We start from the raw sequence: 24,419 nt of genomic DNA, 5'->3' as shown, positions 1-24,419 counted from the left end.
ATATTTTTGGGAACCAAGGTTGAGCATCTCCATACACAGAGAAAAACCGTATATGACATACGTAAAAACGTAGGTTACATGCGTAAATCTTGTGTTTTTGGACTTAGGACTTTATGTAACTTCCTGCATCAAACGTATGTTTTATACGCACGTTCCGTACAAGTGTTCCATCTATATGTACTTCCCGTATGAAACAAAGAACCGTACATAGGCGGGCAGAATCTCACATACACATAGACGTATATAACATATAGCTGACGTATGTAATACTGTTAGATCTCAGACATTCTGCGGCGGTATGGTGTAACATCTAAGCGGGAAAATGGCGCTATGGATAACATATGCTTCGTACAGATTTTCGTAGTAATCATATGGATTCCGTATATGTGTGCAATATACCGTTCTCCGGATAACGGATTTTTCTCAGTTTACGTGTCAGAAATAGATATAATATTACAGTGGCGTAGAGAAAATATTTCTTGCAAAGGATATATGATTTTCTTTAAGATAGATACAGATTAAGAATCTAGATGCCACCAAATAATGTATGTAAGTAAAGTATTTGGAGAGAGGTGCAAAATCTCCCAAAAACTCTAAATCTTTTTATTTCTATTCCACACACGTATTTGTTTTTAATGAAGCCTTAGGTAGCAGTAGTAAACGAAGGTATTCTATTATATACTAGAGTTTACAATTGCGTTGAAAATGATCTGGGAGACAGCTAAAATCTGACAAATGTCACACATATTTTGGTAGAAAAGTCATACAAGTATCACGTATTTCCTTTGAGATTCTTCCGGTAGATGTCTACAGCATTTAGTATATTCTTACAAGATAAGAGTTGCCAACATTTGTATAGGTTGTGAAAATCTATTGTAGCACGGAGTATGAAGCGAGTTAAGATTCAAAATGCCTGTCTGACCAAATCCTATAAAAACTGTAATCAGCATAAGAATGTGAATAACATAGAATTAATTTTGGTAAATTTTATTCTCTTCTACCTATAATCCTAGGGCTAATCTCTAGTTCTATACTTGAGGTAAATATGACTCATATTGTTGACGTAGTATTTACATTAATACATTGTATGTAAATAACATTAATATTTCCTTTCTTTTCAGTTCCTGCTGCGGGGAACTTCACTCCAGAGACAGAGTTAAATGTTAGTTTGGATGAGATCATTCTAAACCCAGACAGTGTGTGGGACACTTATCAAACAAGTAAGTACAACGATTCATTTTTTTAAAATCTTCTTTTCAACAAAAACAATACAGAGAAACCTCATGTAATGGACAGCAAAATACGATTACGCCAAACCCTTCCTTCCCCAACCCTTTCCTTTGATACTGTGATCGCCGAGTGACGTCATCCCTCATTCCCTCAGAACCCCATCCATAGGATAAACATTTAAAAGGACAGTGTGTACTCGGACTCCCGGCTTGAAGGATTAATATTCATACATATAACGTCGTTGCTCTGCTTTCACCTCCTTCCAGTGTACTGAACCCCCCCCCCTCCTATCCGAGTTAATTGTCGCTGTCTAGGATGTATAATTTCTGGAGATACAAAATACAAGAACATTTCTACACCGGCATAGGAAATATTTTATTCTTTGATTTTAGCAACGTTCTGCGAGACGGTGAAAATATAAAATATTTGAAGCTTGGAGATCAACCGTCAACAATGGAATATTTGATATTTCTTTCTTTTACCTACTTCAGACAGATTTGTTTATCACTCACGGTTCTGTCTCCGACGGAACTTACTTAGTAAATATTAAAACAACAACAAGATTTAAAAGCTCAGTCGGAGAGACATCTGTTTTTTCGTCTTTCTAGATTGTATTATTAATACAAATAAACAAATTCTTTGCAAGATCGCATCCGAACTCCTTTTGTTGTTCTTACAGCTAAAATGTCTTTGTGCAAAAACTTTTCATTACGAAGTATATAACTTCTTATTTTCGTTCTGACATTTTCTTAAGGTATTAAACTTTTAAGCACATCTGTTTCGTCACTGGAATTGTTCCTTTTCTAGCTTCTTTTTTCTTTCTTATTTCTCCAGAAATTTCAAAAGGACGCTTAATTAAAAATTTCTAACTCTGAGTGACATCTGCTGGGAAAAGAACGTACTAACGTTTCCACTTTTGTGACTCGCATTCCGGTTTCTGATTTTCTTATTTGTTTTTCCTTGTTTTAATTTGTTTTTATACTTTTTCTTTTCTTTTATTCTTTTCTGTATGTGTCTGTGTATCTTGTTAATCTCACATTTCCTCATAATGTCGTTCGTAGTTATTCTACTTTCTCTTTATGAAGATTTTCGCTTATTGAAAGAAAATACATTAAAGTTTCTCTAAATAAGCAAAACAGGGGCGTCGGAAGCGGGGGACAAGAGGGGCAGCGCCCCCCTGAAATTTTCATTGAGGACAAGTTCCTCGTTTTGCCCCTCCACTTTGAGACTGTAAAAACATCAGATAAAAGTGATTATATGAAATAAATTTTGTTTCTTGATGGTAGTGTGAAAGCATTTTCTATTCCAGATTCATTTTTATCTTTGAGACATGAGAACGGGTGCTTTTTCTCACCCCCATATTAGACAGAAAGATTTAGGAAAAAGAATTGAAAATTCTCTTTTTCTTTCCATTGGTGTACATTCTCAAAACACTGTAAATTCTTTAAAAATTGTTGTTTAAGTAATCGTAGGTCTGCAATATAAAACGAGTCGTTGAGCGAGATTTTAAAGTTTAAAAAAGATAATAGTTTAAATACGTAACAGAACTTTTAAATATATTTTCTATAAATTTTAATTATTCTTACAAACAATATGCAGAGTGTAGTAAGTTTTGTAGTGAGGAAAAATGTATTCCTTGTGAGTACTAACAAATGACAGTTTAAGACGTTCTTGCTTGAAGAGGGGGCACGTTCACAAACGTCAGCAAGGACACTTCCGACAGGGACGTATGCGGGGGTGGGTTCTGGGGGTCCGGACCTACCCCGAAATTGAGACTATTCTCTATATTGAACAAAAAGTAACAAGAGGGTGGGAATCAGAGATTTCCATTGCATACGTATATACAGTACAGATGATTTAAAAAGAATATCGTTACATTTAGGAATTATACAGTTTAGTATATTTGTTTGTAGTTGAGTTAGTGCACCAACCGCGTTGGTGTAATAATACTGTTCCTCTTTCATGAATTTTGTTTTCTCCATGTTTGTGTGCCTTTTTTATGCAAATACGGTGTAATGTTTTGAAGCACAGAGTGTCTTATATCTAACAATCAATTTATTTTCTTCATATTACCCCAGGGGTAAAATTGGATCTGAGAAGGTGGGGGACGGTAGATAGCTGCAGGACGTCACGCCGTTCCCTGCCTATCTTTGCCCATTGTAATTTTTTTGGAACTGGGTAGACGCCGTACATAAAGTGGGAGATAGCGTCCCCTCGCGTCCCCCCCCCCACTTTTACCCTTGAAAGGATACACTAAATGAACAACATTAAAAAAAATAACAAATACGACAGCTCTGTTAAATTTTAAAACAGGATAGAACATTTTTTCCATCTTGCAAGGAGTCGAACAGTGTCCAACTTTCTGGGACGTCTTGCTTGCTACCTGCTATCGCCTTCCCGCTGACATAAAGGAAAAACCAGTTTCGCCGCTTCCAAAACAACGGATTCTTTTGGACAGGGAAGGGGAGTGCACCAAAATACACGTTTTTAATGAGGAGGTTAATTGTTTGTCCACTAGACTGCAGTGCTGCATGGATGGTGATACCTTTAACCATGTGCCAAGAAGGGTTCTTTTTCGGTTGGACATAAAGTAAGGAATAAAGTAAGAAATAAAGTAAGGAACACATATGTAACATATGTATTTCCTTGCATCCCTACATAAACAGCAAACGATTTAGTAACGCAAAGTTAACTCCTTTATTTCAATATCAGACTGATTTACAGGTTTCAGCATTCTCTTCTACATGGCCTAAGTAAACGTTAGGTGGTTAGGGTAGTTAGGGGATTCAAGCGATCGTTAATGCATAAACTGAGTGCTCCATGGTGGAAAGACTACAAGGTGGATGCAATGCAGTGCTACATTCTTGTCGCTCTGGCGCATGACGTCATTTTGGTCGCAGACGTGGGGGATGCGGCACAGGATCGACACGGCATACGACCGACAATTCAGCTCAGAAACCTGTTTCGGTCCTGTGCCGTGTCGATCCTGTGCCGTTTCGGTCCTATGCCGTGTCGATCCTATGCCGTTTCGGTCCTGTGCCGTTTTGCTCTCACGCCGCTGCTCTGAAATAATTTAACTTTTAATCATGTGCCTAAAAAAATAATATTTGTATTATCTGTTTAATATTTGCTCTTACAAATTATAAACTCCTGTCGATTCTATGCCTGTGCAAGTTATATGCATAGAATACGTACGATCGAAACGGCATAGAGCCGACACGGCATAGGACCGAAACGGCACAGGATCGACACGGCATAGGACCGAAACGGCACAGGATCGAAACGGCACAGGATCGAAACGGCACAGAATCGACACGGCGCAGGACTGAAACGGCATAGGACCGAAACGACGCACGATCATCGCCACTGCGTAGGATCTATAAAACCAAAGATTTATTTCTCATAAAAGCAATCAGAGCCCTGTCAATTGATTTTAAATTATAAGAATTATAAGATATTGGGTGATATCAATAAAACGGAGAAGTTACTCAATACGCCCAATTTTGAAGTAGTTACTCGCATTGGTATCAATAAAAAGAGAACTGACAAGGGAACCTTCCGAAAATGATAGCTGCAGTGAAAGGTGTGGCCTATGCCAATTGAAAGAGCTGTAACAGAGATGAGCATTCCCAAAAAATTAGCTGCCCATAGCAATAGGCTCAAGAAATATAAGGGGTGGAAGTTCGGGAAACAGCAAGGCTGGACAAGGGGGAAAAGTGCAAATTCCACACAAAAAAAGGGGGGGCACGGCAAAATACAATGCTGACAAGTGATGTATAGAAAGAGACTTGCCACAATATGGAACAAATGAAGGCCACCAGTGGGGTTAACAGTGTTGCCAACTGCAATGAAAAGTACATGTTTTGCAAAGAGCACTATATGAAGTGAGTGCAATATTCAGTGTCAATCTGTCATATAGAACATAAGATATGGCGTGTCTAATCAGTGGTACAATCTAACAAAAGAAAATAGAAAAAACAGAAGTACGAAAAATACGGAAAAAACGGAGTTGACCATAATGCGCCACATTTGATCAGGGGCTGTACATATTAGAATGAACAAAACAAGAAGTACCGAATATGCAGGAAACCGACGTACCTAGAGTCGAAAAGAAAAACGAGTTCCAAAGTTGGCAAGACTGGCCATGGACATCCAGACAAGTCTAATATAGTTAGGCCACTCGCTTCAGAAAAAGAAAATTCCGGCAACAGGCGTCACTCGGAATGCATCAATGTCAATGCGGAGTGATTGAGGCAATGTCAAGTCGGGGAACATGAAATGGTTGGGTTGAGCCAACAACCGATAATAGAAGTAGTGAACATTATGTCATGATTGGGTCGTATGTGGGAATATGCAGGGTGTCCTACCAAACTTTGTGACCTGAAAGATTTGCGAAACGAACAAAAATGTGACGGATCCAGTTGTCCAGGAATGTACCAATGTCAGGGGGTGATAAAAGTCTGTGAGAAGCAAGTGCCCCTAGGATCCCCAACATAGGGCCCCAGGAGCCAACTTCAAATTTTCAAATGGAAACAGGGACCGAGTGTTACCTCTCTCGATTGATCATGGAATGTGCAACAACATATATATGAAACATCTGCTATATGAAGCATGTTTTTCAAAATGGCCGCCACAAATATATGCTGTCTTAACATGGCATCGAACAATGTGATCTCAAATTGCTGCGAAGCGAAAAGAGATGTTGCAAATCCAATTGCACAGGAATGTACTCATGTCGAGGGCCAAGAGAACTTTGTAAGAAGCAAGTCCCCCAGGGCCCCCATCATAAGGCTCAAGGGGGTCAACCGCAACATTTCAAATGGGAACAGGGGCGGATGATATTTCTCTGGATAGATACAACACCGTCTATAAAAAAACATTTGCTATATGAAGCACGGGTTTCAAAATGGCCGCCAAAAATGCACGTTGTTCTTGTCACCCAGCAGATATTTTTGGCGGCCATTTTGAAATCCCATATAGTAAATATTTCTGATATGCGTTGTTGCATATTCCAAACTTTATCGAAAGAAATATAACTCTACCGATGGTGCTATTTTAAATTTTTAAGTTGGCCCCTGGGACCTTATGAGGGGGGACTTGGGGGCACTTGCGTCTCACAAAAGTTTGTCGCCCGCTGACATGGGTACATTCCTGCACAACTCGATGTGTCACATTTTTTTCGCTTTGAAACGATTTCAGTCGTAGAGTTAGGTGGGATACTCTGGATATATCATATAGGCGGTGATAGTACTGCAGACAGCAACACACAGCAGATCAAGCCTTTGATTATGTTTGCTTTATACAGGTGTGGATATGTGATAGAAAGACCACCAAAGGTTCCGACACCTCTAGAGTACTGTTTCGAGACATTCACAGGCGATCATTGTACCATGTGTGACGGATTGACAGTATTCCGCTGTGCTCACTGCAAATGTATCTTCTGTTTGGACCATAGTCTCATCGAACAATTGCACGTACAATGTGGACGAGCATATACAAATGATGCGAAGGCTAATGCCTGTTGCCGGAATTTCCTTTTTGTGAAGCGAGTGGCCTAACTATATTAGAATTGTCTGGATTTTCATGGCCAGTGCTGCCAACTTTGGAACTCGTTTTTCTTTTCGACTCTAAGTACGTCGGTTTCCTGCATAGTTGGTGCTTTCTTGCTTTGTTCATTCTAATATGCACAGCTCGTGATTAAATGTGGCGCATTATGGCCAACTTCGTCTTTTCCATATTTTTCGTACTTCTGTTTTTTCTATTTTCTTTTGTTAGATTGTACCACTGATTATACACGTCATATCTTATGTTCTACATGACAGATTGACACTGAATATTGCACTCACTTCATATAGTGCTCTTTGCAAAACATGTACTTTTCATTGCAGTTGGCAACACTGTTAACCCCACTGGTGGCCTTCATTTGTTCCATATTGTGGCAAGTCTCTTTCTATACATCACTTGTCAGCATTGTATTTTGCCGTGCCCCCCCTTTTTTTGTGTGGAATTTGCACTTTTCCCCCTTGTCCAGCCTTGCTGTTTCCCGAACTTCCACCCTTTATATTTCTTGAACCTATTTCTATGGGCAGCTAATTTTTTGGGAATGCTCATCTCTGTTACAGCTCTTTCAATTGGCATAGGTCACATCTTTCTCTGCAACTATCATTTTCGGAAGGTTCCCTTGTGAGCACTAGTCGTCTCGGCTGACCTCGGAGAAGCCCCGCCCTTTTGAAGTAACCATACCTCTATTCTCGAGCCGAGTAACTACTACGCGTTTGATATCAATAAAAATCAAAGACTCCTCTGTGATGCTAGTAACTTCTCCAAATTTGTGGAGCAAGCTAAATAGGTGACTCCATGCGAAATATGGCAGAGTATATGATTGTTTTACTACGTTGACAACCTAGCCACTCAGTGCCTATTTGGGGATGCAAAGATGAGTGCTACTAGGCGCCTTCCACTCACCATCTAGAATGAGTGGGCGAATTATAACTTAACTTGCAAGAGGTTTTCATATGGGGATTAAGCAAATAAATATACTTCCACTTCATTTAACATAAAACACTGTATTTCTAAAATCTGATGAATGAACTGTGAGATTTCTGAATGTTTGCTATAACGGATATTCGGAGTCATTTGCCAGTAAGGTATAGTACGATCAAGTATTGAGCTTTGAATTCTGACTCGGAGTCACACATACCTGGATAAATCTGTTGCTGTCCCACGTCGTTCTGGTGTTGAACTCTGCTCCTTAAGCTGACACTCCGCGTTGTTGGACAATGAAAGTGTGCATTGAGGAATGGGCCTCTCAATGTAAATCTCCCTCGAAGTTCTGCGTCGTTAGAATATGTTAAAGTACAACGTACTGCTTTCTCCTATCATCTGGTTGATAATTCAATGGAACTTGGTTCTCCAGACTCGAACCCAAGTATCTTCAAAGTCGATGAACAATCTTGGAACTCTCAGAACTAATCATCAAGAACTCAGAAACTGATCCTCTCGAACTCTCTAGGAAATCTCAGGAACTCTCTCAAAACCTTCTCGTCCTGTGGTTTTGTTTGGCGGGGTCCAACTACCATCGTCTGCTTTTTCCGTCTGCTGTGGCACGTGTAACACCGTTTTCACATGGAGAGACAAATTCCTTCCATGTGTCAAAACTCAAAACTGCAACCCTCGACACGTTCTGACTTCCCGATTCTAAGCAATCCTCCGTACATCCGTAATCTCATGAAATTCATAAAATCCCACAAATTCACGTTTTGTACAATTTCTAGAATCTGGCTAATGTGAGGAAAGACACATTGTCAACATTTCCTTCCTACATTGCCAGACACGTTACGATGACATTCTTATACACAACTGTTTACAATGAATTGCTGACACAACTATTAGCGAGATTGTGCAGCTTGCATTAACTTTACATATTCAACATTAAATTCCCATAACCTTACTTAACGATTTCGAGACATAAACATAACAATAAATCTAAAATATACAAATTATTATTCTCGAAAATCGAGTTCTTCCACATGTCCCCCCTTAAAAACTTGGTTGCTCCGCAAACCAAATTCGACATCGTAAGAGGGCGATTTTCTATAAACACCCTGTACATAATATACACTGACACCATATTAAAGATAAATATCAACTTGAAACGAAATAAGATATGTATTATTATTCAACATAATTATATAAATATTAATTAATCTTCCTTCACCTAACATTTATTTAAAATATATATATTCGAATTTTTTTTAATCTTTGTATTACTTTCTAACATTATAAAATACGACATTTCAAAATGTAATGTCGCAAAGTATATCCCCGCGACATCTAGCGAGTTTTTACTAAACTACTTGCACATCACATTTTATCAAGAGTGATCATACATACATATATATTAGTTTGCAAGTACTCTTGAGTTATCTCCTCTTAGCAACAACGCTTTTACAATATCAAATAACCAAAAACTTCCATTACTCTGAATGTTCATACTTGCCAACCAATGAAGTTATTGGCCGTATCAGTAATGTTTTAACTTCGTCTCTTTCCACCTCTCTGTGGATGGAACTGTAAAATCAAAACTTATAACATAATTATTTAGAACATATGTAATTAACATATTCACATTTGCACTATAAAACTTGAAAATATTAATGTTTTATTTTCATAAAAAAATTTTATTCACTGATATTTAATCTGAACAGAAAGAAAATCCTGCAGCAGGGCATTGGAAATCCTGACACTTCATGCAGCCTAGTAACTGCAAGCTCAACAGTTTTTCAATCAAGCTTTGTCAAGGTTAATTCAACTTCCTGCCTTCTATTCACGCGTCACCGTTGACTGGATAACATCGAGTGCTAATATTGCGTCGAAATTATTACACTATTCGTTTTAAACCACTTTATTTTACAATACCACTATGTCACACGCATAAAAGAATTCACTTTTCATCTTTTTCGGGCACTCAGTTTTCCCGTGTTTGTCGGAATCATCGTTGAAAACGTCGGTTTTCGTGTATTTACAGTGTCCCATTGATGTATTAGTGTCTTTCTCATCTTCTGTGGTGATGTGGTGTAATTGTGTGTGTTTCCGTTCAGTTTCAGTGCTCTTACCAAAATCTACTATACTACCATCTGGCAAATTCTTAAAAATAGTGATTTCAGTGCTTTGTGGAATAGTTTTTAGTGTAGATTTGCTCTTATTAAAAATAGTGGCATAAATTGGTGATGCATGGGAAACTGCGTAAGTCTCAGACTCATCTCTACCATTTATTTCTACATCTATGTTTGATCTTACACTATTTTTACTATTTCTTACACTATTTTCGTATTTTCTCTCTATCCTATTTAATTTTAACAAAATATAACATGTTATAATTACTATTACTACTAATACACTTCCTAAAACTAACGCTGATATTAATAATAATATTGTATTGATGTCCATTTCCTTCGCTTTCGGATATTATCTGAAATAGACGAGAAATAGATAAAGTCGGGATAGGCCTACTTAAAATTCGTAGAAAAGTACATTTATTATAGTTAATTAAATTATTAAAATATCTATCTTGTGTCTGCCTTCACTTATAGCGTTCTAAAATCGCGTATTTTTCGAAGCAGTCTTATTTTGTTCTCTCTGTGTCGAGCACCCTTGTTACTTTCCTAGTAATCTTTGTGCCTGACGATTAAAACTTTAGCTATGTGTGAAGTCTGTCAAACCATAACTTGGAGACTATATTTCACACTTAAAACTCATGTTTTTACTCTTTTTCTATCATAAATATAGCATTAAATTATACTCGCTATATCTCTCTATATTTAAGCTTTTACCACTTATTTCGTACGTATTTATTTAGTTTGAACCTTATTTTAATCATTTACGTGGTTAAATATGAATAAATTTATTAAATACTAATTTTCCTTGAATTTCTAAAAGTATATTATATGAATTTACGCTTGGACTAGGATTAAAATTGAAGCTGCGGACGCTTCAACGCGGCTGGAACGAAGCGAATCCTGTTCGTGTCCGCTCGTGTTCACTCGGAACCATTCGAGATTACCATGTGCTCGGGGCCTGGAGTGGAGATTAGCGTAGCCTCGCGCGGAGTTACTCTCTCGCACACGTCTCATTTCTCATTCTCTCCTCCAGCTACTCAGAGTATTACTGTTGTTTAACGCAAACCCATACAAAATACCATGTGAGCCTTGCTCATATCGTTTACCAATTACATTGCACACTAAAATTAATGCTTTTAATGATTCTTTTCAATCAATATTGATTGATTATTATTAATTATAATAAAATACATTATTTTCTTTTCTTTTCTTCTCTAAAATTTACCAACACTTTCGGACTTTAAAAATAATAAATAAATACGTTATTAGTACATACACTAAACATTCTTTAACACTATTTGTAAATTATTTCTAGCATTATCTATGCTTATTTTCATCTTTTAACCTTTTTAATTCACTATTTTCTTACAATATAAAATTCATTATTCACTATTTTCTAAAACTACTTGTAATATTTATACATATATACTATCTATTATTACTATAATAGTAACCTATTACTATTTTGTCTATTTTTATCTATTTTTAACTATTCTTTAGTGTTGTTATTACTAATATTATTACTTTCTACATTTATTTTCCTTATCCCTTCTTGAATATTTAAATGTTTTTAGACTTTATCTATCGATGATTGATGTCACTATCCTAGATTCATCTAGGTAACCTATTTCTCATCTATTTCTATCCTTATTTCACTCTTTTCTTCATTTCATTCACACTTTATACGGAAATGGGACATCGTTTGGTATACCGTACTACAATACAACCGGTTTGGGTAGTATGACTATTATGGACTATCATAGACTATAGACTTTGTTTACATAACCTTATACCTTCATATGGTGATGGTGTTTACACTTGGTGATGGCTGTTTGGTGAGTATGGAATGCATGATCTAAATACACTTTGACATATTTCATGTTTGTTTACATTCAATTTCCTAGTTTTTTTTTTTTCAAAATTTCCAAAATTACCAATAATTAATTCCAATGTTTACGAATTGGTTTACAACCTTTTCTAAACTTTTCTCATAGTAGTTCATGACATACAAACAAATCTTATACAATATGATCCTAAATAATGTTATTATTATTATTGTTGTTATTATTATTATTATTATTATTATTATTATTATTATTATGGTTCACTATTTTCTACTTTATATTTTCTTATCGATTTATACAGTCTGCAATACAACATTATTAATGCAATGACTGAAATAATTAATACCAATATGATTCCTGCTATTACATACATTATGTAATTCGTCCTAATTATTAGTAGTGGTACAGTGGTATCCACTTTCAGTTTTAATAAATTTTCAGCTAGATTGTTGAGTTCCTCATGGTGTATACTAAAATTTAATTGCTTTAGCGTCCAATTCCCTATCAAACTTAAATGCTTATTGTTTACGCTTATTACTTTTCTAGTTGGAATTGCCAATTCTCCAAAAATTAGGTTATCAAATGAACTGTAATCAATAAAGTACGAGCAATTGTTCCCATAATTTACTTTCGTCGATGTAACTTCATGATGTTTACCTAGCTTAGTCACATATCCTTCTACCAAGGATGAGTATAATACTCCAGCATGAGTATATCTGTACACTACCTTGCCTAGGTATTTCTCGGTTTGTTGTTCGCAACCACTTAACGATCCATTGAACACAATGTTATTCAAGCATTTAGCAGTATCATCCAATGTTATCTGCTCACAAAAATACAAGAAACTCTTGAATTCACATTTCGATCGATCTAGTGTGTGATATATTCCATTGGCTAAGTATACCACTTCCGGTAACTTATAGTACGTTCTAAAGTTGTTCGTTAGATAACCCATAGAAATTACATTAAACATTTTCGAAACTGTATTTTCGTAAACAATTGGCGTTTTTAATAATAAGTCGATGTTGTTTTCATTATAGTCATATTTCATTAAATAAATCGACGATACTCGATAAAACATTCCTATATCAGAGCGATAAATTGAATACTTCAAAATATCATGACTATTTATAAATTTATTCACATCTAAGTTTGACAAAATATGATATGATAATTGGTTGCTAAGTATATCGTTGAATATTTTAGTTACTCTTTCTCTAGCTAAATGAGAAAATAGATTAGTCAAAATTTTTCTCTGAGCTTGCTGCAAGTAACAATACATTTCTTGCAATTTACTCCTTACATTTTGAAGAACATGATGTACCTTAACTACCACACCATGCATTATTGAAATTTCTTCGTTATGCGCTATTTTTAATTTATGAATTTCCTCAGCCAATACATTTTCATGTTCGGACAATTTTTGAATTGAGGTTGACAACTGTTGTGTGTGTATTAGGTTATAGGTTGACAACCCTATAGACCCAAATCCTAATAACATAGACCAAATCGAACGTTTAGTCCTTGCTACCTCTATACATTTAGAACTACCATTTACAAATACAAACTGACATGGTATTGAATTTATCATATTGAGTCTAAATTGTTTTTCCCTTTCTGCGTATTCTTCCAGAATATCATATGATTCACTACACACTCTGTGCATCGGCACAGCTTCGTGAAAATTAACATGTAATCGAATGGTTGTATATACTATATTTGATGCATGAACAGCCAATGAATCTTGTGTTAGGGCTACCCCTACGTCCTTCATAGTTACTTGATGATGATCTTCTGACTTCGCAACATGAACCATAATTATCAATTTTATATAGATCACCCACATTGTTATTTCCATATTCTAATGTTTCCTTTTCAGTCTTGAATAAAATTCTGGAATTAGTAAAACCTAATATTAATTTCCTGTTATTGTTTATTTATTTATTTATATTTTAGTCTACTATCAACAATGTATTTCATTCCTATGTATTTTCTTTATTTTATTTTCTAGGTATCAACTGATTTTAATCAATACTTTTAATTTTACATTCCATACATTTATTATTTATTCACAATTCTAGTAACTATAATTCAAAAAGTGTCTATCGATTCGGGAAATTTCCTGATGGAGATTAGCATTTCCTCCAATCTCGGATTAGGGTTTGGTTGAGAAAGAGCCCTCTTTCTGACTCTTCATCGGTAGACCCAATTTGTACCATAGTTACATTAGACCCTATGTTAATATTTAAAATTTTTTTTTTCACCAAATCAAAATTTTTATTCATCACCACCTGATGTTTGATCTGTCTCACCATACCTTTCACCATTTTTACTTTCTACGAATAATTTTAAACGTCTTAAGTCTATAGTATCACTTTTCTTTTCACCATTTTTCGTTTCATACTGTACCTTGTATGAATTGTTGTTTATCTTGTCCACTATTACCCCTTTAGTATTATAACGGTTACCAAAACATGCGGGCAAACCTGCTCTCGGCATTTCCCTTATTAATACCTTCTGACCAATTTCAAAACTCGGTTGATCAAACTTTTTCTCTATTTGCTTCTTCTGAGCTCTGAATCTTCTCTGCAAATTTTTGTACGCTAGCTGGCGTGCCTCTTTTATGCTCTGAAGTCTCACCTCATTGTCGACGTATTCGCAAGGAATGTCTAAGTCCTGCTCAAGAAACGTTCTTGGTTCGACTCCATGCAAAAGATAGTATGGTGAAAAACCAGTACCATCATGCACTTGCGTATTAATAGTAAATATCAAACTTGGCAAGATCTCGTCCCAGTTTGAAAAATCCTTATCAATGTAATGCTTCATTACCTGTTGTAATGAGCCAATGGCCCTCTCTGCACTCCCTATAGAATAATGGGCGCTTGTATTCGCAAAATGCAATTGCATTCCAAATTTATCTGCCATTTCTTCCACTATTCGGCTACGATGAGATGATAGCCTGTCCAGATGAAGTTGAGATGGAACCCCATGTTTCGTAATCAGATCTTCGAAAATTACCTGCGCAACGATCTCTGCCGTTACTGCGGGTACCGCTCTAGCGATAACAAATCTAGTTGCATTATCAACAAACACTAGAATGTACTTATTTCTATTGTTACGAGACAATTTAAAAGGTCCGACCTCATCCATCACAACTGACTGAAATGGAGCATAAGAGGGGTACGTCTGAGCGTGAAATGGTACTCTTCCTGTCTTCCTTTTCTGTATCTGGCAGCTTATGCATTCTCCTATCTTCTCCATGAAGAATTTCTTCATGTTCGGAAAGTATATTACTTTTAAAGCACGTCTATAGCATTTCGTGTACGAAAAATGTCCGCCACCATATACTGAACAATGGAGATTCTTGAATACTTGTTCTCTTAACACGTAAGGAATACATAATAATAATTTTGTACCACCTGCCATTCTTTGTGTTCTATAAAGTCTACCGTCCTTTACTGTATACCATCGGGCCTGCCTCTCTGCTTTTACATCAGCATCCTCTGGGTGTTCTATTGCATGCATGATCGGTCCGAAAAATGAGTCTTTTCTCTGTAATTCGCCAACGTTAATATCCTTATCAAAAGTCAAATTAACTTGGAGATCTTCAGCATTCACCTTCAACGTTTCTAACTCAACATCTTCTATCGTCGGTTCGATGTCTGTGTTCCTGGACAAAATATCGCTAGGATTCTTTTCTCCAGGACAATGCACCGGTGTGTACTTATATTGGGCTAAGTCCAAACTCCATCTTACCAATTTCGGAGCTAATTTAGGTGACGTTTGCAAATACTTCAATGCCTTACAATCGGTGTACAGCTCAAATTCTTTATTGAACAAGTAATAATTAAATGCTCTTAAAGAACTTATTACTGCCAATATCTCTAATTCCACTATGTGCCTGGTCTTCTCCTGTGGACGTAACACACGACTGTAATAAGCTACTGGTGTCCATTCACCATTAGTTTGTTTTTGCATTAATACTCCACCAATCGAACTAGTCGATGCATCTGTGTACACTCTTGTGTCTAAATCTTCCCTAAATGGAGCTAGCAATGGTGCATTCATTAGTGCTGATTTTAACTGATCGAACGCCTGCTGGTAAGATTCATTCCATTCGAACTTATGACCCTTCTTCAAAATAGGTTGAAACGCTGATGTGATTTTGGCATAATCCTTACAGAATTTTCGAACATAATTAGTTAAACCAAGAAAAGATTTTAACTGCTTTACATTATTCGGAGCCTTACATGCTTTTATCGCCTGAATTATCTTCGGGCTAACCTCGTATCCTGCGTCACTGACAATGTGTCCCAGAGCCATAATTTTCCTTTCTATGAACTGGCATTTTTCTACAGATAGTTTGAGTCCGTAATGTCTCAATCTTTTGAAAACTGATTGAAGTACCTCTACCATTTTCTCCTGATTGTTCGTATAAATAAATACGTCGTCCATATAATAGGAAACTGACTCTGGATTTACATTTGCCAGGGTCATCGCCATTATCTTTGTATATATGGCGGGCGATTGTAAATATCCCATCGGTAAAACACGATACTGATAAGCTCCTACGCCTGGTATATTAAATGAAGTATACTCCCGTGACTCCTCAGAGATAGGCACTTGATGATAAGCCGATTTTACATCCAAAATACTAAAATATTTATGTCCTCCCATACACGTTAAAATTTGATGGATCGGAGGCAGCGCAATGCTATGCAACTTGACGCATTTATTCAAAAAACGGCAGTCCAAAACTGCACGAATACCCCCTGACGGTTTTTGTATAAACAACATTGGAGAGTTGTAAGCGCTGGAACTTTCTTCAATTATTCCTTGTCTCAACAAAATGTTAATTTGTTCCTTAACTTTATCTCTTAACGCTATGGGAATCGGATATTGGTGACGTCTAAATGGTACCTTTGTTTCTAACTCAATATGATGCTCAAAATGTTTTACTTGGCCTAATTCGTCATCCTGCCATGCAAAAACATCCGCAAAATCATAGCACAAACTCTCAATTCTATTCCTAATTTCCGGTTTCGTTTCATTCCCAAATTTCAATCTAGATTTATCAAAATTTCTACGAGATCTTAAAATACTATCAATATCCTCGGCTGATAATCCTTCACTCTTCAATTGCTCTTCATCCACACATTCTTCAGCTTTTCCTAATGTTATATTCGGTTTCAATAAAACTGCTCTATTAGATGGATTAATAATCTCGATCTTGTTATTTTCCTCCGATAAAAGTGCACGGGGAATCAACACATTGTATTGGGCTTCTATCTTCCTATCCGGTTCCAACAAGTATTCCCTGTTATTCCAGGAACTAACCAAATTTACTTCCACCGTAGTCTTAGACCTAGGTAACAACCGTACCTTATGACCTAACACCCATCTTGGTCGAATACAATGTTTTATTCCTAACGCTGCATTATCAGACACAGTCACAGATTCCAGTTCTTCCCTTTTCCTTAATCTTGGCTTTCCAAATCTCTGCAATGTCAATTTATTCTGACCGTAATTTATTTGGCAATTTTGACTCTGTAGAAAATCATTCCCGATCAAAACTTGATACGGAAAATCTTTTACTACGCGAAATTCCAAATGAAATGTCTGTCCGGCCATTTTAAATCTAATCACAGCGATCTTATTCACTACTAACACATTCTGTGTTATTCCACGAATCCTTGTTGGTCTAGGGATTACCTTCGCACTAGGAGGGACTAGTTTTTCGTTTACAATGGATATCTGCGATCCTGTATCAATTAAAGCTTTATGACATCTACCATCTACCTCTATCGGAACATAGAGCATATTATTATCAGTTAACGTAGAGGCTACTATTTCTCTAACTTTTACTTTACTCCCTGTAAATGTGCCTCTGTCATTTACAGTTTGACCTAGTTTAAATTATTTGACGTTGTAGCCTGATAATAAGTTGTACCATTTATCTGGTTCGGTACTACCGGAACATACTGTACAGGATTATTTATTTGGCTATGATTTTGGCACCATGTTGGCCTATTAACACCATTCGCACAACAACTGTTTCCCCTTTGTTGCCAGAAACCTGTCTTTCTTCCACCTCTGTTATTTCGCCAATTACTTCGAAATCCTCTACCATTATTATATCCGTTAGAACCTCTATTCCTAGTATAATTATTATTACCAATCCTATTCCAATTCCTATTTCCATTATTCTTATAAAAATTTCTTCCTCCATTCCGAAAACTTCTATTTCCTCTAAAGTTATTATTATTATTCCTATATTGCTTCGAATTACTACCGTTTCTATCCTCTTTACTATTTCGGTCCTGAAAATTCGCAGCTAATGTCAACTGTAAATTTTCTATTTTCTTTTCTAGCTCACTCAATTGAGTAATACTTGTTGGTTCTTGCTTAACTTTCACGTCTTCCTTATGTTTAATCTCTTTCTTTAACAACAACTTATCAATTTCTACATCGCTATCCTCCTCTTCTACTTGCTCTCTCATCTTCTTTAACAGATCTTTAACGGTAACCTTTCCGTTTTCCCGTTTAACGCGCTTCTCTACTTTGCACTTATTCTTCTCTACTTTTTGAAGATCCTCTACAAATTTATCAATCGTCGAATATGAATTTGTACCTACACGTTCCATAAAATACGGTTGAAGACCACCTAAAATTATCCCTATTTTCTTTTTATCATTCATGTTAGCGTCTAATCTCTCACACAAAACAAGCATATCGTACACGTAATTTATTATAGGCTCATCCTCGAGATGCAACCTTTCCCTTATACAATCCTCTATATCTAACGTTACATTAGTACGTGTAAACTCTTCGGTTATGCTATTCTGTAGTTGCTTATAACTAGTTTCACTAACATTCCTTCTCTTTAAAAACACCTTCATCCACTGTCTACCATTTCCCTTGAAAACGCTAGGTAATAGCTCTTTTCTCTTTTCTTCACTTACGCCTGCCATTTGACACGCGTCATCAAATTCATCAAAAAAACCTATTATATCGCTATCTGTTTTCAAGTCAAATTTTGGAAGTTTGTTAACATCGGAATAAAATGTTACACCAGTCGCCATTTTATCCTCTTTTGTACTATTCGATTGATTATTACTAACAACACTACTTCCAAATGGAAAGATTGATGTAAAATCCTCCGTATACGATTTTGCTATAGGACTGGACGGAAAATTCTCAACGGGTCCTAATTTCAAATTTGGTTTCGCACTTTCTTGCTTTTTCTTACTTGAACTTGCAATATTAAACAAGCTTCCGACCTGCACTCCTTTTGCCGCTTTTTGTGCTCTTGTACGAATACTTTCGTTACTCATTTACTTATTAATCACTTAAACTTATTTATTCTTATAATACGTATCTTCGAGCTACTTAATCAACTTGGCGGGAGAATCGGATAACTATTTCCTTATTGCAAAACCTTAAATTCACTATATCAATTATACATTATAATTTAATACCTTAACCTAATTCGAGAAAATACGATCACAATACTTATAATTACACTTCATCATAGAGAGGGTGGGAAGGGTGGGTTTTATTTACGTAATATAATATCATTTAACTTCTTTAAATTTCATGGGAGGGATGGGCGGGAATTAAATTTACTACTAGGATCTTTACAAGCCAGCAATCTCCAACCATGAAGTTAGGGACTTAGTATGTCTACTAGGAACGCTACAAAATGGCCTAAGCCTCACAGCATCTCCACTATGGGAGGGAAGGGTGGGCTTATTTATTCACAAAGTTAGAATCGAAACACAGCATCTCCTACCATGAAACGGTGTAGAGTGTTACTTGTTATATTTACTGAAATCGAACCTCTAGCATCTCCACCATGACAACCTAGCCACTCAGTGCCTATTTGGGGATGCAAAGATGAGTGCTACTAGGCGCCTTCCACTCACCATCTAGAATGAGTGGGCGAATTATAACTTAACTTGCAAGAGGTTTTCATATGGGGATTAAGCAAATAAATATACTTCCACTTCATTTAACATAAAACACTGTATTTCTAAAATCTGATGAATGAACTGTGAGATTTCTGAATGTTTGCTATAACGGATATTCGGAGTCATTTGCCAGTAAGGTATAGTACGATCAAGTATTGAGCTTTGAATTCTGACTCGGAGTCACACATACCTGGATAAATCTGTTGCTGTCCCACGTCGTTCTGGTGTTGAACTCTGCTCCTTAAGCTGACACTCCGCGTTGTTGGACAATGAAAGTGTGCATTGAGGAATGGGCCTCTCAATGTAAATCTCCCTCGAAGTTCTGCGTCGTTAGAATATGTTAAAGTACAACGTACTGCTTTCTCCTATCATCTGGTTGATAATTCAATGGAACTTGGTTCTCCAGACTCGAACCCAAGTATCTTCAAAGTCGATGAACAATCTTGGAACTCTCAGAACTAATCATCAAGAACTCAGAAACTGATCCTCTCGAACTCTCTAGGAAATCTCAGGAACTCTCTCAAAACCTTCTCGTCCTGTGGTTTTGTTTGGCGGGGTCCAACTACCATCGTCTGCTTTTTCCGTCTGCTGTGGCACGTGTAACACCGTTTTCACATGGAGAGACAAATTCCTTCCATGTGTCAAAACTCAAAACTGCAACCCTCGACACGTTCTGACTTCCCGATTCTAAGCAATCCTCCGTACATCCGTAATCTCATGAAATTCATAAAATCCCACAAATTCACGTTTTGTACAATTTCTAGAATCTGGCTAATGTGAGGAAAGACACATTGTCAACATTTCCTTCCTACATTGCCAGACACGTTACGATGACATTCTTATACACAACTGTTTACAATGAATTGCTGACACAACTATTAGCGAGATTGTGCAGCTTGCATTAACTTTACATATTCAACATTAAATTCCCATAACCTTACTTAACGATTTCGAGACATAAACATAACAATAAATCTAAAATATACAAATTATTATTCTCGAAAATCGAGTTCTTCCACAACGTAGAAAAACTTATAAACTGCATAGAAATGTTGGAAATGGAGATTACAAAAAGTATTATAAGTTTATGAAAGAAAATGTAGTGATTAGCACAACATTTTTTAAGGAGAATCAACCGAAATTCGGGGTGGTGGACTACGTAATGATGAAAAGATGCGGGTTTTCTTCAAGGCCGCCGATCCTGTGGGGGCCCGGGCCCCTATTGTATTTATGAATATACTATATTTGTCATAATTAGAGTGCAATTTGTCTTAAAATCCTGATATATATACCTTCTGCATCTGAATGCCCTCCCCCCCCAAATTTACAGAGAAATCGGTACCCTTGGTTTTATTGCGTTACGTGAGTGATCCGGTATTCCAGGTCGGAATGTCAGGGGATTCTGGTGTGGCTCAAAGTACTGTCTATGACTACCTGAAAATGGATTGTTTCCGGAAGTGTGCGTAATATACAAACAGCAAAGGCAGAGTGGCAAGAACAATATACATTTCCGATTGCTATCGGAGCACTTGACTATACACAAGTGGCATTAAAGAAACCTAGTATTTTGGAGAGTAATACGTTAATAGGAAGAGCTATTTCGTGGCTAAGCGGTTAGCGTACATGCCTTTGGCATAGGAGACCCGCGTTCGATTCCCGGAAGGAGCTCATGTGACTTGGATTCCACGTTAATCAGTGGGTTCTGTCTCATATAGGCACGCTACTGAAAAGGACGTTAAACTAATAATCAACTCAACTCAACGTTGATAGAAAGGGTGTATACATGAGAATGTATTTTGTTTATGTCAAGGCGAAAGGGGACACGCATGGTGTGGAAAACGCAATCAGATGGACCCCGTGATTTATGACGTGGGTGGCTGAACTTTTTAAAAAAGAAAACAAAGGAGCCAAGTGTCTGATTTCGTTCTTAAAGCCAAACAATCTACAAAGACCTTGGACAACACGTGATATGCGCTTGTCGTGTTAATCTTGATATTGCTGGATTCCAATCAACATCCATCAGCTCAAATAGGTTCATTCGCATGGTTTCAGTATTACTTTCTTCTTTCCCGTTTTTTCTTCTTTTTTATTTTTTTTATTCTCGCTCGAATATTAAAGATTCTCTTTTGAATTTGTGTCTCAGTTGTAGATGTATTTGATATTTCGTTGCATTTCACTGTAATTACCTTCAAAGTTTCGGCTTTCCTTCGTTTACTTTCTGGTAGCTGTGACTTTGAAAGTACCACTGGAAATCCACAAATGCACTTTGATTGAAGCTATCGTTGCTACTTGCCCGTTTCATGGCTTTTAAGATACTACGCCATAGGTTAAAAACAACGAAATGACTGCGCGATGAATGGGAGAAATGAATAATCACTTCTTTTATTGATACGACTCAGTGCTACGTGCAGAGGAAGCGCGAGTAAACGTTCATAAATCTGGAGCAGACTAGACCTGAGTAGTGGCTTGTTTTATTGATACGAAATTGAGGGAGGAGATTACTCCAGGTGTAGTTACTCCGATTCTCGAGCGGGACTTCTCAGGAGTAGTTACTTATTTTTATTGATATCACCCATTTACTATATGAATATTAATAATTGTGAGTGACAAAAGAATGATAGTGCTAAATGGACAAAATATAATTTCTTGTGTGCTTGGTCAAAAGCATTTCTATATGTATGGAATACTTATATTTATTATTATTATTATTATTATTATTATTATTATTATTATTATTATTATTATTATTATTATTATTATTATTATTATTACGTTTTAACTCGTTTTGAAATCATGGCCTGATTACACTAGAAAGCGAAAGCCATGAGAAATGTAAGCTAAGTAGTAATATGGAATACTTTTAATGTTGTTCACTAGAGGAAACACTGCTTGCATGTCTTCTCGTCTCGATATCGAGACCACAAGAGATTTTTTAATAAGAAGCTCAGTTGAGAAGTAATAACTGAGCCGATGGCTCGAGCCGGCTCGCTTGGGGTGAGTCATCGGCTCGAGTTGGCTTGGTTGGGATGAGCCATCTGCTCGGTTCGGCTCATCTGGGCCGAAGGCTCTAGCTGACTTGGTTCGGTGAGCTGTTGGCTCGGCTCACTTCTCGGTTCGGGTCGATAGTGAGTGCGCTGTGAGCCGAGCTGCTCAAGTTGTAAACTCGGGGCGAACAGTTTTGAAGATATTTGGCCAGTGCCCTATAACTTTTAACAATGTTTGGCTTGAGCCCGAATACTCATCCTAAACCCTCAACCCAAATTCACAAGCTCCTGAACAATATCCTTGACTCCTAGAATTCACGACTACCGAGGTTAGTAATCAACTAGTTTTTTAGTATTCAAATACAGACCGCGTATCTTTCATGTTTAATCACAGTGTTGTTATAATTATAATTATAATTATTATTTATTATTATTAAGAATAATTATAAGAGTTGTACTAGTAATAGTACTAGTATCATTGATAACCTATATTGTCTATGCAAGATACTTGAAGAGAATACTCGAAACTACACACCAGATTTGGCTCGACTCGACCCTAACGCTGGTATAAAGGAGAAACCAAGCTCTCTTGAAGCAAAGGAAAAGAATTCTAGTGTAAATAGAGGAACCGGGCTCTATGTCCCGGTTGCACACTTGATTATAAAGAATTCTCCACATGACCCAGGGATTCCAAATATTGTGTGAACATATGGGGCAAAAGTAAGCTGCATTAAACGGTTTCCTCCTCGTAATATGTAATTCCGTGGAATATGGTAGTTCTGTGCATAGAAGCAACAAAAGTGGAGAAACAAGGGATGTTGTGCACGTTGCATAAGGATACCAAGAAGTGCGCTGGAACAGTATACTTGATTTATCCGTTAGGTGAATTTTCTCCCAGGAATACTTTTGATGGCGTTTCACCTTCCTTCGAGTTGGCAAACCTCAACATTTCCCTGAGCTATGAAAAACTTCATTGCTACTGTGAATATACCAAAATACTATCCTAGTGTAGACCACTTACATTTTGATTTTGTTATTACTGGAGTTTCTAAAAGGAAGCTCGTTGAAAGTACATTTAAAAAAAAGGATAGTCTTTTTTCGACATTCTAATGTACAGATGGTGATCAGAAAAATGGAAACACCTGTAGTTGGCAACACGTCAGATGTATGGGTTGGCAGTGATGTCGTGCGCCCGCAGCGCCGGACCGCTGGTGGTGGTGTGTTAGGTCGGTCTCCATACTACGCCAGGTGCAGTGGAACAGCAGTGTCCAGTGGCTGTAGCAGACGGGGGTAGAGTAAAATGTGAGACCTCTCAGATTTTCAAAGAGGGCAAATTATTGGTGCGTGGTTATGTGGAGTGAGTATGACGGCAGTGGCTACTGTGTTAGGTGTGTCGCGTGGGACAGTGTCGAAGGTGATGACGGCCTACACAGCACACGGGAAAACTACATCGGGTAGGGATGGCATCGAGACGAGACGAGACTTTGTACAGTCTCGATCTCGTCTCGAGTCAAAAATCGCCGTCTCGGTCTCGTCTCGGTCAGCAGATGCTTGTCTCGATCTCGGTCTCGAAGGCCAAGTCTCGGTCTCGTCTCGGGTCTCGTCTCGAAAGTCTCGAAATAAATAGTGTGAAATTAAAATTGTGAAAGTATTATTATCGTACAGTCTGTCGTTTTCGCTTCTTATTTTTTGCCTTCATTCTTGATTTAGAATTATGGTATGATGTATCTCTTCGTAGCTAATTTGCTATCGCTAATGCTTTCCATGCGTGTG

At 37.1% G+C, this 24,419-nt stretch overlaps 1 protein-coding gene across 1 annotated transcript in view; it reads left to right on the top strand.

The window, feature by feature from the left end:
• The window catches only part of LOC145689861 (discoidin domain-containing receptor 2-like), a 563,912-nt gene that overhangs the window by 427,142 nt on the left and 112,351 nt on the right, over positions 1 to 24,419 (top strand). The window contains exon 9 of the mRNA XM_081764129.1: positions 1,122 to 1,220. Coding sequence (XP_081620255.1) covers positions 1,122 to 1,220 — 99 coding nt within the window. The remainder of the gene's footprint in view (positions 1 to 1,121; positions 1,221 to 24,419) is intronic.

Source organism: Thermobia domestica, chromosome 7 (assembly GCF_964235325.1).
Source record: "Thermobia domestica chromosome 7, izTheDome1.hap1.1, whole genome shotgun sequence".
Lineage (NCBI taxonomy): Eukaryota > Metazoa > Arthropoda > Insecta > Zygentoma > Lepismatidae > Thermobia > Thermobia domestica.
The sequence above is the reverse complement of the archived record's forward strand: the minus strand, read 5'-3'. Positions and strand labels throughout refer to the sequence as shown.